At 45.3% G+C, this 20,088-nt stretch overlaps 1 protein-coding gene across 1 annotated transcript in view; it reads left to right on the top strand.

Moving 5' to 3' along the window:
- LOC134338524 (aldehyde dehydrogenase, mitochondrial-like) overlaps nt 1-1,040 on the top strand; it is a 68,431-nt gene extending 67,391 nt beyond the window's left edge. Inside the window, exon 13 of the mRNA XM_063034414.1 lies at nt 392-1,040. Coding sequence (XP_062890484.1) covers nt 392-424 — 33 coding nt within the window. The 3' untranslated portion in view covers nt 425-1,040. The remainder of the gene's footprint in view (nt 1-391) is intronic.
- Nucleotides 1,041-20,088: the final 19,048 nt, after the last annotated feature.

Below are 20,088 nucleotides of genomic sequence, written 5' to 3'. Positions count from 1 at the left end.
CTAGTTGAGCTGCCAACCACAGCTGACGAGCCCCATCTGCCCAAAGTGACTGGTTTTAAGGTGCTAGTAACCCGCCCCTTCTCCTATCAGCAGCAATCGTCCTGCTGGGTTTAGCAGCTAAGCCACACGTGAAGGCCAGGAGCCGGACTTGGTTATCAGAGGCTATTTGAGGCGCACACCATTGGGAGCATTTAATAAGTAGTGGGAGCTTGTCCTCCATTACCACCCCCAGTTGTAACAACCTTAAGGAACCTAGGCAGCTTCTATAGAAATGAATAGACAGTCAGTGATTGAGGTCGAGACCCTCCTTCAGGACTAATAATAGGAAATGTGTTTAAGGATGAATGCTGAGAGCTCTTTTCTCATAAATCAATATTTCTTTATTATTCAGGTGACAATCAAGGTTCCTCAGAAGAATTCTTAAACCCGCCTGTCGACTAACTTGAGTTGAACTTGTCGGCTTTTTAAGTACAAAATTCAAAAGGAAGTGTTACATTTAAATTGTAACTTTAATCAAAGCCTGATTGTATACTCATCACATTAATTTTGATCTTAATCAATATAATTTTTTTCTTTAGCTAAAAGAAATGACGTAGGATTTCTTCAAATATCTGGCAATGAGTTTTGATTATACTTATAGATATTATTTCATATATGGGAATAAAGGAATTAATTAGTGGACGGTGGGCACATAATTCAGGATATTTTGTTGGAATTTGGCTTGAGAGGATTACTACTAGATTCAAAATACCTGTCCAGTAAGGATGTTTCTGTTTTAGAAACATAGAAAATAGTTTTGCTTTCTTCTCTCTGCGAAAATAATGTTAACATTAATTTTGATATTCCACCAATATTTCACAAGTACAACAGATTATAAGCACTGCAGGGGTACCTTATATTTTGCATGTAATGACAAGATTGAATGTACATATTTTCTGCTCACTAATTTTCTGCAATCACATACTGCTGTTTGGAAATTTGATTTAGATTTGAATATCAGAATCGCTGTACAACATCAAATAAACTAAATTTATTACTAATTTATTGACTCTACGCTGAATTAATGCTTTCCAGAGACATTTCTTTATTTTTCTGATTTATTTCCCTTGTCACTATAGAGGGTGGATGAATGTGGGTTTGTAACCCTGTCATTTCCCAATCAGATTGTGTGTTCTAGTCCCACTTCAGAGCTGGAATTTATTCTGCCACCCACATAGGGGATATTATCCAGACTTGTTTGTGAGATAAGAATGATACAGTGCATTCAGGTTAATTTGGCCATTGTTTAATCAGGGCAGATGCTTATTGGACAACACTTAAAGAACAAAAACGTATCGAGAAAATCAGCAGGATACTCTTCATTTATGTGGGACACTACGCCGCTTAATTGGGGCAGGAGACAGTCAGTCACATGCACTGGTGTAGCTGTTAGGCACTAAATAATAATAAAGGCATCCATTAGTCTTGTGAGACCATGGATCTGCACCTGGAAAGTCTTCACTCTCCAGGGGGCAGACCTGGGCAAGGTTGTATGGAAGACCAGCAGTTGCCCATGCTGTAAGTCTCCCCTCTCCACGACACCAATGTTGTCCAAGGGAAGGGCACTAGGACCCATACAGCTTGGCACCAGTGTCGTCGCAGAGCTCTGTGATTAAGTGCCTTGCTTAAGGACACAACACACGTTGCCTTGGCTGGGGCTCGAACTCATGATCTTCAGGTCGCTAGTCCAATGCCTTAACCATTTGGCCACGTGCCCACCGTGTTAGACACTGCACCATGCTTAAAGGGAACAGTTCTGTCAGGAAAAGACGTGCTTGTGTTATGTGATCCATTTGGGCCAACAGAGCCGATTCAAAAAGCAGTGATTTTGATCTTTATTTAATTTTGACTTCAAAGAAATTTTGAGACCCTTGCCAGGATGTCATGAAAAGATTTTGACACTAGCTGAAAAAAATTACCCTACTGGGCCAAATCCAACTAACACCTCTCATAGTCAGCTGGCAGAGGTAACGGGAGTACCAAAATCTACACAAACAAGAGAAAATCTGCAGATGCTGGAAATCCAAGCAACACACACAAAATGCTGGAGGAACTCAGCAGGCCAGGCAGCATCTATGGAAAAGAGCACAGTCGAGTTTCAGGCTGGGACCCTTAGCCAGGACTGGAGGGAAAAAAAGGATGAGTAGGTTTAAAAGGTGGGAGGAGGGGAGGGAGATGCACAAGGTGACGGGTGAAACCTGAAGGGGGAGGAATGAAGTAAAGAGCTGGGAAGTTGGTGAAAGAGATACAGGACTGGAGAAGGGGGAGTCTGATAGAAGAGGTCAGAGGGCCATGGGAGAAAGAACAGGGGGAGAAGCACCAGAAGGAGGCGATGGGTGGACAAGGAGATGAGGTGAGAGAGAGAAAAGGGGATGGGAATGGTGAAGCAGGGGGTCAGCATTACCGGAAGTTCAAGAATTTGATGTTCATGCCATCAGGTTGGAGGCTGCCCAGACAGAATATAAGGTGTTGTTCCTCACCATGACAGTGGAGGAGGCCATGGGTAGACATATCAGAATGGGAATTAAAACGGGTGGCCACTGGGAGATCCCGCTTTTTCTGGCAGACGGAGCATAGGTGCTCAGTGAAGTGGCCCCCCACAACCTATGTCAGGTCTCACTGATATACAGGAGGCCACACTAGGAGATTCGTGAAGGGCTATGCCAAGGTGAGTCATCCCTTGAACCAGCTTCTGCGTGGCTACCCTCCCCTGGGACAGAGGGGGAAAGGGAGGAAAGGACGGGAGGTTGGAAAAGTAGGAGATGGACACCAGTGTAGGCTTGGAACATGGACAGTTCCACATAGCCAACAGAAAGGCAAGCATAGCTGGGACCCATGTGAGTGCCCATGGCTACACCTTTTGTTTGAAGAAAGTAGGAAGAGCCAAAGGAGAAATTAGAGTGAGGACAAGTCCCGCTAGGTAGTGGACAGGAATTGGTTGGGTCTGGTGTCCAGAAAGAAACAGAACTTGAGGCCTTCCTGGTGGGGGATGGAGGTGTATAGAGACTGGACATTCATGTCGAATAAGATGATCAGGGCCTTGAAAAGCTCCAGAGCATCTGAGGTGTCATGGATGTAGGTAGGAAGGAACTGAACTAGTGGGGATAAGACACAGTTGATGTACACAGATATGAGTTCAGAGGGGCAGGAACAAGCTGAAACAATGGGTCCCTGGACATGTGGGCCTGTGGATCTTGGAAAGGAGGTAGAACTTCTCCATGGATTGTCACCTTGTCGCGGTGTGGCCCTCTGATCCCGAGAGCAATGCCGTCTGGAGCTATGCTCCTGGTAGGGTCACCCATGGTGGTAAGATCGAGGGTGAGGTCCCTGACAAAGAACAATCCAACCAAAACCTCAACGGTGGAACAGGCAGATGAAGTCACTTCGAACTCAACGGCTGTGAAGGCGGATGAAGGCTGCAACAAATCTATCAGCTCCAGTCGTCGTGGTTTCCGTGCCATTGGAATCAGTTGGTTGATTTGTGAAGTATCGTGTGCTTCTTGGAGTGCAACATCAAGTACACGTTAAACAAATACACACACAGGCATCTTCACTCTGTGGGCCACTTCTTCAGAACGAAGACCATCATCCTCGACCTTGAGGGATAGCCACGGCGACTGAGGAGGTAGAAACTGGAGGTGTGGGGTACGAGAGCTGTGAGGTTGATGGCAGTGGATGGGAGATCCCCAGAGCTAATAAGGTCAATGATGGTGTGGGAGAGAATAGCCTGGTGCTCCTCAGTACGATCCTGTTCTGGGGTAATTAAGAGGAAGTGGCTGAGAGTTCTCGCTGGGCCTCAGAAAGGTAGAGGCCAGTCTGCCAGACTACTACAGCACCCCCTTTATCTGCAGGTCTACACAACTCTGCAAATCTACAAAACTTCCCACTTGCTTCAAAAATTTTCTGCAGATGATATGTACCAAGATGGACCAGTGACGTGGGCTGTAGAAAATTGTTCCAGTTTTCCCCTTACATATACTTCTGAATTACTTTCGGTGCAGTCTACAGAACGTAAATTTCCTCTTAACAGCAGACTTCGAAATTGCATCAATGATTTTCAGATCTCACGGCTAAATGCGGAGCAGTTAACCGCCGCGTCTTTAAAAGTCATCGCCCTGGCCGAAAATGCGGCAGGAGGGGTGGAATTGAAACCAAGCTGGAACCCGAGGAATGATGCCTCCTGTACCCAGCATCTTGTTGGCAAATGTGCATTTGCTGGGAAATACGAGTGACGATCTCAGGGCAAGGCTGTCGTATCAGAGGCAGATGAGGCAGATTTCAATAGTTTGCTGTACTTTGACTAGGCTATCAGCGGATACGTTGGATGCAGCGGCGTGTGCTTTTTACTCAATTCTCGTTAGTGTATTGACGTAGGGATTATGTCAACTTCTTGTTCCCTTGACTTAGAACACTTAACGATTAAATGTAGACCATTCTATTTGTTTCAGGAGTTCTCATCCATGATCCAGACTGCAGTTTATAAACCACCAGCAGCCGATTATATAAAAAAAACACTCGCAACACTGCACAATGTCGTCTGCAGACAAGAAACAGCCCATCAGGTCACATTTCAAATTATAATCGGTGACTTCAACCAGGTCTGTTTGAAGGAAGCCCTGCCCAATGATCACCAGCGTGTAACCTGTTGCACCAGTGGTTCCAACACACCAGATCACTGCAAAATCTCCGATAAGGAACGCTTATTGTTCCTTTCATAGACCAAGTTTTGGAAGTTGGGCCATTTGGCTGTCCTCCTACTACCTACATACAGACAGAGCCTAAAAAGCAAGGCTCCAGAGATTAAGACAACTAAGAGGTGGTCACTGCAGGCAGAGGAGCGGTTACAGGATTGGTTTGAGTCAGTGGACTGGACCGAGTCTGAGAACTCATCTGAGGACCTGAATGACTGCACTAGAGTCATTACCCACTTTATCAGTATGTCCTCATGAAATTGTTGAGGGCTTTCCTCAATCAGAAGCCCTGGATGAACCATGAAATCCGGAATTTGCTGAGTGCCAGATCAGAGGCAATCAAGTCTGGAGATCAGGAATGCTACAAGAGGTGCAGGTCTGATCTCTGGAAAGCCGTCTCACAGGCAAAGTGGAGATTTCGGACTAGACTGATAACAACGAGGGATGCTCGACAGCTGTGGCAGGTTTGATTGCCATATCCTCCTACAAAGTTAAAAGAAGCGAAATGGGGGACAGCAGAGCTTCACTTCCATATGAGCTCAATGCCTTCTATGCTCGCTTTGACCACCAGAACATGGAGTAACTATCGCACACCCCACATCTCCCAATGATCCTTTCATCTCGGTATCTGAAGGTGATGTACGGGCTGCCTTCAAGAGGGTGAATACAAGGAAAACTTCTGGTCCAGGCGGAGTACTTGGCCAAGTATTGGAGACCTGTGCTGACCACCTGGCTGGGTATCTTCAGCCTCTCGCCCTGGCAGTGTGTGGTACCCAGCTGCTTCAAGCAGGCTTGAATCATACCGGTGCCCAAGAAGAGTGCGGTAGCCTGCCCCAATGACAATCACCCAGTGGCACTTACATCCACGTTGATGAAGTGTTTTGAGAAGCTGGTGTTAAAACATATCAGCTCCTGTCTGAGTGGCAACAGGTCCACAGCAGTTGCCATCTCATTGGCTCTTTACCAGACATCCCACCCTGCAAAAACTCATTTCAGGGAGGTAGCACCACCTCCCCACCCCCTACAACCCCATATCCCCCACCCCCAGTCAACTTCCAAGGGTGTATGTGTACAGGACATTTGATTATGAAAGAACACAACAATTTATTTGATCACGTATTGAAACTATTTATACACACACACATATTATTATTATAATATATATAGTCCTTGTTGAGTATTTTGTTGGCAGTCTCAATGCTAATAGCTAAATGCTAATGCAAGTAGCTTTTCTAATTCTTTTGCAAACTTTCCTTGTTACTGTGATGTGGCTTGCTTGGCAGATTTGAGCATTTTGCTGGAAGTCTCAACCTCATAGCAGTCTGTGTCAATGAATTTGTTAATTTTGCAAGACAGTAGATTCATAAGTGTTTTGTGAGACAGCTGACTTCTGAATTCTGTCTTAAAGTGATGCACCAGGCTGAATGCCCTTTCTACATCACAATCAGAATTTGGCAGCACCAAAAGCAGCTTCATCAACTGGCAGAGCTCTTTGAATCTCAACTGCCCTGTGCTCACAGATTTTACTTTGGACAGCTTCCCCCAGAACTCATCAACTGGCAAACTTTTGTAGTTTGGCACCAGTCCTTTAAGGTTAATTGAGACATACTCCAGGACTTCCAAGTGGAGCTGTTCTCATTTGGAAATGTGATCTATTAGGCAGGGGTACACTTTAGTGTAGTCTGGGGTGAAGTACGTTTTATATTTTCTTTTTTTGGAAAGATGTCAATAAAATTGAGAGAGTACAGAGGAGATTTACTAAAATATTGCCTGGGTTTCATCTCCTAAATTACAGAGAAAGGTTGAACAAGTTAGCTCTTTATTCTTTGGAGCGTAGAAGGTTGAGGGGAGACTTGATAGAGGTATTTAAAATTATGAGGGGGATAGATAGAGTTGATGTGGATAGGCTTTTTCCATTGAGAGTGGGGAAGATTCAAACAAGAGGACATGAGTTGAGAGTTAAAGGGCAAAAGTTTAGGGGTAACATGAGGGGGAACTTCTTTACTCAGAGAGTGGTAGCTGTGTGGAACGAGCTTCCAGCAGAAGTGGTTGAGGCAGGTTCGATGTTGTCGTTTAAAGTTAAATTGGACAGCTATATGGACAGGAAAGGAATGGAGGGTTATGGGCTGAGTGCAGGTCAGTGGGACTAGGTGAGAGTAAGAGTTCGGCACGGACTAGAAGGGCCGAGATGGCCTGTTTCCGTGCTGTAATTGTTATACGGTTATATGTTATATGGAACACTCTGCCATGTCACTGCAGGACACTAAACTGAACTGATGGACAATGAAGGAGAGAGAGAGGTCGACTGTAAAGCCCGCCCATAGAGAAAACTGATAGGTCTACTTAGCACAAAGAGAGACCAATCAGGATTCTCATTCATTCTCTCTCTCTCTCTCTCTCTCCCCCTCCCCCCCCCACCACAATGACTTGGCCCCCCCACAATACACACAATGACTTGACCTCTACAGCCACTTGTGGCAACAAATTCCACAGATTAACCACCCTCTGACTAAAGTAATTTCTCCGCATCTCTGTTCTAAATGGACGTCCTTCAATCCTGAAATCGTGCCCTCTTGTCCTACCATCAGAAATAACTTTGCAATCTGATCTGTCAAGCCTTTTAACATTTGGAATGTTTCTATGAGCTCCCCCCCTCGTTCCCCTGAACTCCAGGGAATACAGCCCAAGAGCTGCCAGGCAAACCTCATACGGTAACCCTTTCACTCCTGGAATCATTCTTGTGAATCTTCTCTGAAACTTCTGCAATGCCTGTATATCCTTTCTAAAATAAGGAGCCCAAAACTGCGCACAACACTCCAAGTGTGGTTTCGTGTATGCCTTATAGAGCCTCAACATCACGTCCCTGCTCTTATATTCTATACCTCTAGAAATGAATGCCATCATTGCATTCACCTTCTTCACAACCGACTCAACCTGGAGGTTAACCTTTAGGGTATCCTGCACAAGGACTTCCAAGTCCCTTTGCATCTCTGCACTTTGAATTCTCTCCCCATCTAAATAATAGTCAGCCCGTTTATTTCTTTCACCAAAGTGCATGACCATACACTTTCCAACATTGCATTTCATTTGCCACTTCTTTGCCCATTCCCCTAAACTATCTAAGTCTCTCTGCAGGCTCTCTGTTTCCTCAACACTAGCTGCTTCTCCACCTATCTTGTATCATTGGCAAATTTAGCCACAAATACATTAATCCCATAGTCCAAATCATTGACATACATCGTAAAAAGCAGCGATCCCAACACTGACCCCTGTGGAACTCCACTGGTAACCGGCAGCCAGCCAGAATAGGATCCCTTTATTCCCACTCTCTGTTTTCTGCCAATCCATCTATGCTAGTAACTCCCCTGTAATTCCATGGGCTCTTATCTTGCTAAGCAGCCTCATGTGCCTTAAAGGCCTTATGAAAATCCAAGTACACCATGTCTTCTGCATCTCCTTTGTCTACCCTACTTGTAATTTCCTCAAAGAATTGCATTAGGTTTGTCAGGCAGGATTTTCCTTTCAGGAAACCATGCTGGCTTTGGCCTATCTTGTCATGTGCCTTCAGGTACTCTGTAATCTCATCCCTCACAAGCGATTCCAACAACTTCCCAACCACTGATGTCAGGCTAACAGGTCTATAGTTTCCTTTCTGCTGCCTCCCACCCTTCTTAAATAGTGGAGTAACATTTGCAGTTTTCCAGTCATCCAGTACAATGCCAGAATTTATCGATTCTTGAAAGATCATCGCTAATGCCACCACAATCTCTCCAGCTACTTCCTTCAGAACCCGAGGGTGCATTCCATCAGGTTCAGGAGATTTATCCATCCTCAGACCATTAAGCTTCCTGAGCACCTTCTCAGTCGTAATTTTCACCGCACAAACGTCACTTCCCTAACACTCCTGAATGTCCGGTATACTGCAGGTGCCTTCCACTATGAAGACTGATGCAAAATACACATTCAGTTCCTCTGCCATCTCTGCATCTCTCAATACAATATGAAACGCTGTTGTAGGAAAGCAGCATCTATCATCAAAGACCCCCACCACTAAGGCCATGTTCTTTTCTCTCTGCTGCTATCAGCAGAAGATACAAGAGCCCCAGGACTCACCAACTGGTTCAAGAACAATTACTACCCCTTAACCATTGTGCTCTTAAACAAAAGAGGATAATTAGACACATCTACTGAGATATTACAACGACTAATGATCTCACTTTAAGGACTTTTTATCTTGTTATTTTATGCTCTCATTATTCATTGCTATTTATAATTGCATTTCAACAGGTTGTTATCTTCTATGTTCCTGCTCTTTCTTTGATTCTGTTTACAGTTACTATTCTATAAATTTGCTAAGTATGCCCACAAGAGAAAGAATCTCGGGTTATATGTGGTGACATGAATGTGGCCTGATAATAAAGTTTACTTTGGACTTTTACTGTACAGTGCTGATGAAATAAACCTTTGTATTGTGTCATGCCAGATGGTTCCCATTGCTACAAACTGGCAATGCTGACAGGGTCAAAGAAAGCAACGGATTGCATAATTGTATTGTATTGTATCAGGAAGTGATAAAAATAAATTGTTGGTTGTTGGGAAGAGGGTCCAACCTCAATGCTTTAAGGGACTAAGAATGGATAGTTTACCAATCGAGTACTATGCTAATAAGGATATGTGAATGATTTCTGAAATTTTTAAGAAATGCTGATGAATTGGGATATAGAGCTACAGTGGAAATCAAGCAGAGTTCTGCTTATTGACAACGGTGCAGCACACTCTAATGTAGAATGTTTGAGAAACATCCAGCTGGAATTTCTGCCTGCCAGTACAAAACCTTTAGTGCAACCAGTGGATATCAAAATCATAAAAAAATTAAAAATGTATCACGCCAAGTTGGTGAAACACATTCTGGAAGCAATTGAAGAAAATTTACTGACTGTTTCTTCAACAGCCAAGGAAGTGAATCCAAAGTTAATCTTTTACAGGCAGTACAGTTTGTTGCTGAGAGTTACTGTGAAATAAGTAGCAAGGCAATTCAGAACCGTTTGCCTCACTGCAGTTTCAAGCATTCAGGCTTGGAGATGCCTGAAATCACTCGGAGTGAGAATGAAACAATTTCACTACTTCAACGAGTTAAGAATATGAAGAATTTGAAGATATCAATAGTCATCTTGAATTTACTTTCAAAATGAAGATTTGGAGAATGCAATCGTCAAAAGCATTGTTTCAAAAAACCAAGCCAGGGAATATGAAGATGAGGAACATGATGAGAATGACACAAATGAATCTGAGCTAGTGACTACACAGGATGCCAAGAAATTTATTGTTGGATATTGCATTACTCCATGCAGGAAGGCAACGAATACAGTCCGTTATCTGCACAAGGTATCTGCGTTGATTTTGTTCATTTACAGTCAATCTGAGAACATGCCAGCATACACTCAATGAATACCTCTGTCAGTAACCAATATGAGCTAATATGCAGTTTTATAGTACTGTAGTAAAGTCGGCAGTGCTCTAATTTGTTTTGTATTTCATCACATAATTTGTTACTCAGTTAAACAGTAATCTACATCAAAGTTGCTGGTGAACGCAGCAGGCCAAGCAGCATCTATTCTTATACCTTTTTAAGGTATCTCCACACTGCCATCCAAATATGTATCTCAATAAATAAATATTTTGTGAGGTACCAAATCTGGTAGTGTTGTTGACAGTGAGAACAGTCGTAGGTTCAGGATGCTGTTTATTAGTTGGTAAGACAGGCAGATGAGTGGCAGATGAAGTATCCTAGTATGTCCAAGGTGATATATTTGAGAAGATAAAAAGGATAATCCATCAATAATGATAGAGTCCTAGAGAGTATTGAGGAATAGAGGGACCTTGGTATGCAACTGCAAGGATTCCTGAAGGCAATATGGGCAGATGAGGTAATTACAAAACCATATCGGACACTTTCATTAGCTGAAGTAATATAACCATGGGAGGATAATGTATGACTTTATAAAGCCTTGGATCAGCCACAGAACAGTTCACATTTCCACATTATAGGGAACAAAGTGACTGTGGAGAAGATTCACCAGCACATTGCCTGGGTGGGGTGAAACGTTTCAGGTATGAGGAGACTGGATAGGCTGAGTTTGTTGTTCTGATAAAGGTATACAAAATTATGAAGGGTATGTGTAGGGGAGATAGTAGGAAACCTTTCTCCATAACTGAGGTATCTAAACCCGAGGACAAAGGTTTACAGTATGAGTCTGTAAGTTTAAAGAGAATTGGAGGAGTATTTGCTTTTCACTCAGGTGATTAGAATCTGGAATATGTCTCCAAGTGAGTTGTGGAGATAGAAAATGGAAAAGTTTAAGTATATAAACAAGCACTTGAATTGCAAGTGCGGAGAAGACTACGGACCAAATACCAATATCAATAAATAGGTTTGTTATAGATCGGTATGTAATGAACGTGGATTTAGCAGCCTGTTTCTGTGGTACCAAATCTGATTCTGTGTTATATGATGCTGTGTACTCTGTGGACTTTGCAATACCATTGCAATTGATGATGATTGAACAATGCCATTTACTGTACAGCACAGAAAATCAACAATGAGTGCATCTGATTTATGTGGACCATATACAGTAGTCTCTGGCAGAATCCTCTGCATCATTAACTTTCTTTGGAAAACATTACATCATTAAACATTTCTTCAAGCAAATGAATGATGTGAAGACCTGCTGGTCTTTAACATTTTGAAGAATTGCTTTTCACAATAGTTGGTAAGAGTAACCAGTATTCTTTCCCCAAAATGCAGTAAAGAGCAATAATATCTGTGAGCTCATTGATTTGTAATTAGGATCTAGATGAAATACTCAATAACCTTCCTGTGCTGAATGTTTATTTTCTCCTTGCATGATTATTCAGTTACATGTCAGGTATATTGTCGATGTTAATATATTTTCTTGGGATGGTTAGGAGTCACAAAGATCTGTCGTGTGTCCACCTGGTTATCAAGAGTTTGTACCTTGCAGAAAAAGGCCAAAGAATTGATGCATTTCAGCAAAAGGCAATAGTTCAAAGCAACTCAAATAGCATAACTAAAACAGCTGCTGTAAGAATTATGTGATCTCAATAAGCAAATAATGTTGTAATTGGTAAGGTCATAGGATTTGTTCACATTATCCCAAAGGTTATTGGGTGTGCCCGTGCGAAAGCACAAACATAGCAGTCTCCAAGGTACTTCTGAGTTTTAAATATGTTTAAATAACCAGTCTTTTTGTAACAAGCCTGATTATACTATTAAAGGGGAATTAATAAAGGAAACTAAAACAATATTAATTTCAGAAGCTGAAAGCACCCTTGTCCTCTTGTGAATTGTAAGGTAGAAATCGTAACAATCTGAATAGATAGTCTCAAAAAAGACAAGCTATATTGTGGTCAACTGCAGATTTCTGCGGCATTCATTGTCTCAGGGCCTCACGTTGGTGCCATATGTTTACAGCCACCAGGACACAGGCATCAGAGCCGATGAGTCCCACCAGTGGTGGTTTGGGTGGTGCTGCCCCCCGGTGTTTACTTTGCAGAAGACAAGCCGTATTTGTGGTTGACTGCAGACGTCTGCGGCATTCATGGACTCGGGGGTTTGGACTATTTTTTTGCGTGGCTGTATTTTACTGGTATCTTGCATGTGCATGCTATTTTGTGTGTGGTATGTGTGCTTCGTGCTGTGTGTGTTTAGCATCTTGGACCCTGAGTCACACCGTCTCAATTTGTCTATATTCATGGGTATTCATGTATGGTTGAATGACAATTAAACTTGAATTGAATTGAATTGAAATTGTTTAGAAATAAATTGTACTCTTTTAATTGAAAATAAGAAAGGGCAGATGCTGGAACTCTAAAATAAACAGAAACTTTTGGAAACAGTCAACAGATTAGGTAGCAACTACAGACTAGATAAAAGAGTTATCTTTCATATCCAGGACTCTATCAAAACAAACCCTCCCAAACTTGAAATGTTTACTGTTCAGTCTATTGATACTGTCTGACTGCTGAATATTACCTGCATTTCCTATTTTTTTGTGTAACATCTGTGACCCCAACTGACTCTCGTTGCCTAGGGTGAATAGCCGCTGACCCCGCCAAACAGTGCAAATGCTTTGATGCGGACATGGTGTGAGGCACCCAAATATCAGCCACGACACAAATATCAAACAATATACAAAGTGCGAGTACAGAAATATACTTTATAGTAACTATTGGTGATGGGTTAGTAGAAACAACTAAAAGAAAAGGCACCACACTACTCATCAGTCTTGTGCACATAATATTTTAATACGTTGGCGCTCACGGCTCCGAGTCCATCCACAACCTCCTTCCGAGACTCCGGCCACCATCCGAACCCCCGAGGTCTGGTGTCCGCCACCCGGGAACTGCGGTCCATTCCCGCACATCCGTCCTCTCCGCTCGCCTCCCGGAAAAGCCCGCGATCCTCAGCTCACCACACACATACAAGATAGCAGAACATGACTTCCATTGGCTAGCAAACAAATGCGGTTTCCATTATCACTAATTATAACCCAAACATGCTGTCACAGAGAACCCCTTACTCAGCAGTTAACAGTACGAGAAACCGTTTTAGTTTAACACTTAAGAGAAGCCATTTTGTAATAGGCAATTAACAGGTAACAGTCCATCTAATATTACTGAGAACCCTACATTTTCCCCCCACCGAATTAAGTCATGCCCTCATGACGTTCCCTTCCTGCAGAACACACAGCCCAATCCACATGCAGAAAGCAGTGACGAAACAGTAGAGATCACACCCTGTTCTCCTCTCCGGGGGTTCTGACTTCTTTGAGACCTACGTACCCCCTCTTCTAACTTTTCCGCCTCAGACACTACAGGGGACCCTTTGAAGCTACAGGGGCGAACCCTCCTCCGAGCGGTCACCCAAGCCCCTCTGCACCTTGGAACCCTCTATTTCTGGCTCAGGCCCTATGTCCTCTCCTGCAGTGCCCTGCGGTACCATGGACTGCCCCTCACTAGCCCCTCTTACCCCATCTAACCCAGTGGGGGAAAGACCAGGAGTCTCTTCCTCCATCACGGGAGCATCAGCGAACGGCAGAAGGTACCAACCATCCCAGTCATCATCCTCCGAGTCAGTATCCCTCACAGGGGCTGGGCCCGGGCCCGTCTCTCCCGGGGTACGTATGTCCTCCACCCTGCGGGGATGCAGAGTCCTGGGACTGGGTGCAGCTACCTCGTCAAGCTCCTGCTCTACCTGTACGTCTTGCCACAGGGACAACAGGTGATTCTGATGGAGAATCTTGACAGGCCCCTTTCCATCCTCGGGCCGCACCCGGAAAACCGGCAGGTTTGGCATCTGACTCTCCACCACATAGGGCGTGGCTGCCCAGCGATCAACCAATTTGTGTTTTCCCGGTAATCCCAGATTCCTGATGAGGACTCTGTCTCCCGGTAGGAGTTGAGAGAACTTTACTTTCTGGTCATACCTCCTCTTATTTCCCCGATTCTACCAGGCGGCCGCCTCCCCAACCAACTCGTAAGCTATTTTCAGCTCTTTCCTCATATCAGACACATTCTTCAAGTAAGGCTTCGGCGACACCTCACCTGCATCAGTCCCGAAACAAAGGTCAACGGGCAACCTTGCCTCGCGCCCAAACATGACATTATAGGGCGAGTAACCAGTAGCTTCGTTGCATGTACAGTTGTAACAGTGAACCAGATGCCCAATATGTCGACTCCATCGATTCTTTTTGCTGATCTCCAGAGTCCCGAGCATGCCTAGTAGCATCCGATTGAACCTTTCCGGCTGGGGATCGCCCTGCAGATGATAGGGCGTGGTCCTCGATTTCTCAACCCCCAGCATGCCCAGTAACTCATAGATGAGCTTCCTCTCAAAGTCTCGTGTCTGGTCACTATGTATCTGCCGAGGAAGGCCATAATGCACAAAATACTTCTCCCATAGCACTTTTGCCACTGTAGCCACCCTCTGATCCTTTGTAGGAAAAGCTTGAGCATACCTGGTGTAGTGGTCCGTGATGACCAAGACATTCACCGTGTTGCTGGCATCGGGTTCTATGGCCAGGAAATCCATAAATACCAGGTCCAAAGGCCCCACACTCTGCAAGTGGAACAAAGGGGCAGTCTGCCTGGGCAGCGTCTTCCGTCATATGCAACGAATGCAGGACTTGCAGTACTCTTCAACCTCCGTCCTCATTCGGGGCCAGTAAAACCGATCCTTGAGCAATCCCTAGGTCTTTTCCACCCCCAAATATCCAGAGTCACCATGGAGGGACTTCAACACAACCTTCTGATACTTCTCCAGCAGGATCAGCTGCCGACACCGAGGTCGGTCCGGGGCTGACATTACCTGGTGTAACATTTGGTTCTTCAACTTCAACCGAAGCCATTTTCTCAGTAACAGGGACACTGAACCGTGCTCCGCCCATGTCACATCCATCCCCCTCTTCCACGGCGTGCCAGACGGGCCAATGTCCGGGTCATCTCGCTGAGTAGCGGCCACTTCCCCAGGGTTTAACCCTGGCAGCTGTGTGGTCTTCAGAGCAGTCAGGTCACAGTAAACTAGGGGCAGAGCGTCATCTGACGCCCCCAGTGAGTCCACTGCTCGATCTGGCCTCTCCTTCTCCTCAGCCTGCACGGTGATAGCAAACTGACACATTGCCTTCACCCCAGATGCAGGAACACTCTCCCACTCCTCATCCTTCTCCAGCTCCTCATGCCCCCGTCGGGACAGGGCATCCGCGTCGACATTCCGGCTCCTGGGCCGGTACTTCAGGTTGAAATCATATACAGGCCACTGATGGCCTGTGGCATCCAGTTTCGCCAAGGTCAGGATGTAGGTGAGTGGGTTGTTGTCTGTCCTTACCTCAAACTTGGCCCCGTAGAGATAGTCACTCAGCTTATCCGCCACTGCCCATTTCAATGCCAGGAACTCCAACTTGTGAATGGGATAGTTTCTCTCAGATGGTAACAAACTCTGGCTGACGAACGCTATAGGCCTCAGCCCAGCACCCTGATCCTGATATAAAACGGCCCCTAACCCCTCATGGCTGGCGTCAGTGTGTAGCACATGGGGCAATCGAGGGTCCGCAAAAGTCAGTACCGGCGCCTGAGTCAGCATCTCCTTTAGTGACTGGAAAGCCACTTCACATTGGTCATCCCATCTCTGTCCGAAGGGCTCTGATGGGTTCAAATATTCTCCAACCTCCCGTCCTTTCCTCCCTTTCCCCCTCTGTCCCAGGGGAGGGTAGCCACGCAGAAGCTGGTTCAAGGGATGACTCACCTTGGCATAGCCCTTCACGAATCTCCGATAGTATACACAGAACCCCAGGAACGAGCACAGAGCGCTCATGGTCTGGGGCCTCAGCCAGGTGGTCACCGCCTCGATCTTAGCCGGGTCTGTAGCTACTCCATCCACGAGAGGATGTGTCCAACATAGCTAACAGACGTCTGGTAGAACTGGCACTTGTCCAGGGAACGTTTTAACCCTTCCTGCTTCAGCCAGTTGAGCACCTTCATTAGTCTCGCTTCGTGTTCTTCCAAGGTGGATCCAAATACTATGAGGTCATCCAAATATATTAGCACTTCGAGCAGGTTCATGTTCCCCACTGCCTTCTCCATGACCCTCTGGAAGGTGGCAGGGGCCCCCAATATGCCCAGGGGCATCCTTTCAAACTGGTAAAATCCCAAAGGGCATATGAAGGCCTCCTTCTCCTTATCGGCCTCACTCATTGGGATCTGGTAATACCCACTCCTCAAATCCAACACGCTAAACCACTTCGCCCCACTCAGACAGGCCAGCGCGTCTTCAACCCGGGGGACCGTGTACTGATCAGGGACCATGCGCTTGCTTAGTGTCCTATAGTCCACATACATACAAACCTTCCCATTCTTCCGGGCCACTACTATAGGAGACATATAAGGGCTTCGGGACTCCATGATGATCCCAGCCTCCTTCAACTTACACAAGTGCTGCTGCACATCTTCCACACCTGCAGGGGCCAGTTGCCATGATCATTCTCTAAACGGACTATCCTCTGTCACCCGTATGGTGTGGTGAGTGCTCCTGGAACATTCCACATCAAACTCGTCAAGGGAAAAAACATCTGTCATCGTCAACATCTCCTCCACGAGCCTCCGCTTCCAACCCTCCGGCACAGGTGATGCCCCAAAGTTAAAAGCTTCACCGGTCAACTTCGGCCTTTTTCCCGACAGCTCTCCCCTGACTAGCCTCATGGGGGGCGCTATGCATCACCGTCACTGGGAACAAATGCGCCAGAGGCATCCCTCACTTAAAGGTGACCTCCCTTGCCGTAGTGTTCCTGACAATCATCACTAGCCTGTGTGCCTGTACCACCGAGGGCTTCTGCAACTCGGGTCTCACCAGCACCCCAGCAGGGAATCTTGACTCCCCCTCGCGATCTTTCAGGGTGTCCACTAAAAGAGCTTCACCCTCAGGCACTCTCGGGAATCTAGGGATCCCCATCACTCTCACTACTTCACCGGGCCGTACCACCCTGGGCTTCGACTGGGCACACCACACAGTGCCTCGTTCACATGCCACGTCCAGCCCAGGGCAACCCCACGCTTCCTCAAAAGCAGCTCGGAACACTGGGTGCACTGACAGGGTCTCCAAAAAGTCTTCACCCACCTTTTCCTTACAGGCTCCCAGGAGTCTCCACACAATAGGGGTGTTGGTCCCCACCACAATTGACACACCCCCAGTCTCACCGGGGTCTGGGCAAACCAGTACCAGAGCCTCATGAGCCTCAGACACCCCCACCTCAGCTTCCAGGAACTCCAGTTTCACAGACAAATAGCCATCGTATGGCTAATCACCATCACTGATACCCCAAATTTCCAGTGCACTGAAAGGTGTCAGGGGTAAATGCGCCAGATACTGATCATAGAACAACCGGTACAGTAATGTGACCTGCGACCCAGTGTCGAGTATGGCCTTTGCATCTACCCCCTCTATCCGTATCAACACACTGGATTGGGGTCCCACCAATCCGTATGGGATATGGTCTCTTCCTCTCGAGGGTCCCGCAGCATATTGTTGGGAACGTACTTACCCAGAGATTCCAGTCCATTCCCTCACTGAGTCTCTTCTAAGTTTCCCGACCCCCCCTACATGCTGGGACACCTGGGGGCTCTCCCTCTGAGGGGCTCCCTGCCGTTCACATTCCCGCCTGAAGTGCCCCTCTTCCCTGCAGTTATAACACATGCCTCGCCTCGTGGGACCCCAGCCTCCGCCTGGCCTCAGTGCTGTCCGTTCTGCCCAAGAGGGGCCTTCTCCGCTAGTCCCCTCCCACGTGGAGCTGGCCCCGGTCATTTCACCACAAGGAGCTACTACCGAGGACTGCACCGTACTAACGGAGCTGCCAATGTGTCCTCCTTCTCCCTACCTCTCTGAGCAACTGAACAAAAGACGTTGGCGGGGGGGGGGACGCGTTCTACGAGACTGCCGGAAGCGCATAGCGATCGCATCATGGCTCTGCGCTCCCCTGGCTACCTGGTCGATCCTCACCCGATCCACCTCATTCCCTTGAATGACCCCCCGGCACCTCAAACAATTTAGCCTTCGCTCCAGCCGGAAAAGATACTCAGAAAGCTTTTCCCCTTTCTCCTGATGCAGATTCTGAATTCCCCCTAAAAGCTCCACCGTGCCCTCTGTTAGCCCAAACGCCTCCTCTATTGCTTCTAGACACTCCTTCCAAGAAGCCAAGGGCTGGTTAACTTTCACGCCTTTTACCACCTCAGCTGCCACCCCTCTCCAACTTTCTCCCAATCTTTGTCGCTTCTCTTCCTCAGAACACTGCCACTCACCCAGCAACTGAGAGGCATGTTCTATCCAGGTTTCATAATCATCCTCCCCTTCGGGAATGGGGGACCTTCCTGAGAAAATTTTTTTTTTTGTCATTTTTTAAAATTGAATTTCATCATTGAACAAATATTTCCATAAGATGTATTTCAGATACTGTACATATATATCATATAATCATATTTGTCACAAATCTCCACATAATATTTATCTGAGGTATACACTTATAGAAAGGAGAGGAAAGAAAGAACAATCGAAAGAAGAAAACTAGGTACAGAGTAGAGAGTGATCTTTTTTTACAACATATTCATTGACTTGTGAGAATAAAATCAGGCCTATGAGGTGTTATGTAGTTAAACAATTTTTTCCAGTGTGAATAAAATTGTTCCAACTTATGATTAACGGATGCTGTTATCTTCTCCATTTTGTAAATGTCCATTGTAATTTCCATCCATACATTTAGAGTTGGGCTCTCCTGTGATAACCATTTCCTGGGTAAGAGTCTTTTTACCAGCCACCAGCAGTACATTCATTAAATATTTATCTCTTTTCAACCGTTCTTGAGGTATACACCCAAAGTATATGGTCTTACTCTCTAAGGGTATTTCACATTTAAAGATGTCTTGTAGGGCATTATGTATCCCACTCCAATAGTCTTTGATAACGGGGTATTCCCAGAAAATATGATAACGGTTTGCATTTTGATTTCCACAATTTCTCCAGCAAACAGGGGGTTGTTATCATAATGGGATTTCTGAGAGTGTGTAATAAAATATCTTATCAAGTTTTTCTACCCGAACTCCCTCCATTTCTGTGAACTGGTACACTTCCATTGATACCTCCATATTATTGTCCAGTCTTCCTCAGATATTATTATCCCTACTTCCTTCTCCCATTTTGTTTTAATGTATGAAGTCGAATGTGTTTTAAGATTTGACAAACCCTTATACACGCTTGAAATGATCTTACTACCATTGTCTGAATTATATGCTTTTCTAAACAGCTCTATCAGACATGCACTTGCCTTGGTTACATTTTTAACCACCCTATTAACATACTGTCGCATCTGTAAATACCGGTAAAAGTCTTGTTTTTTTAACAAATGTTTCTCTTTGAGCATTTCAAAAGTGAACAGTGTTCCTTCTTTCATTATATTGCAAATAGCTGTTATTCCTTTAGCTGTCCAGTCCTTAAATCTAGCATCCAGTTTATTCAGCGTAAAATCCGAGTCATATGCACACCATTTAAGAATTGCAATGTCTCTCTCCAGTTTATATTCTTTTATAAAAGTTTCCATATTTTAAGAGTCCATTTCACCCACAGGTTGTCAATATTATTTATGTAATTTTGTAGGTTGTTATCAGCCAAATTTGCCTGTATGGGGATGGAAAGTATCCTCTCCTCAATGTTTTTTCATTGAGCGTCATATGATTGGTTGCACCAGAATATCACAGCTCTCAACTGTGCTGCAAAATAATAATCTCTAAGAGAAGGTAG

This window comes from Mobula hypostoma, chromosome 27 (assembly GCF_963921235.1).
Source record: "Mobula hypostoma chromosome 27, sMobHyp1.1, whole genome shotgun sequence".
NCBI classification, from domain to species: Eukaryota; Metazoa; Chordata; class Chondrichthyes; order Myliobatiformes; family Myliobatidae; genus Mobula; species Mobula hypostoma.
Note: the sequence above shows the minus strand (reverse complement) of the source record. Positions and strands in the feature narration are given on the sequence as shown.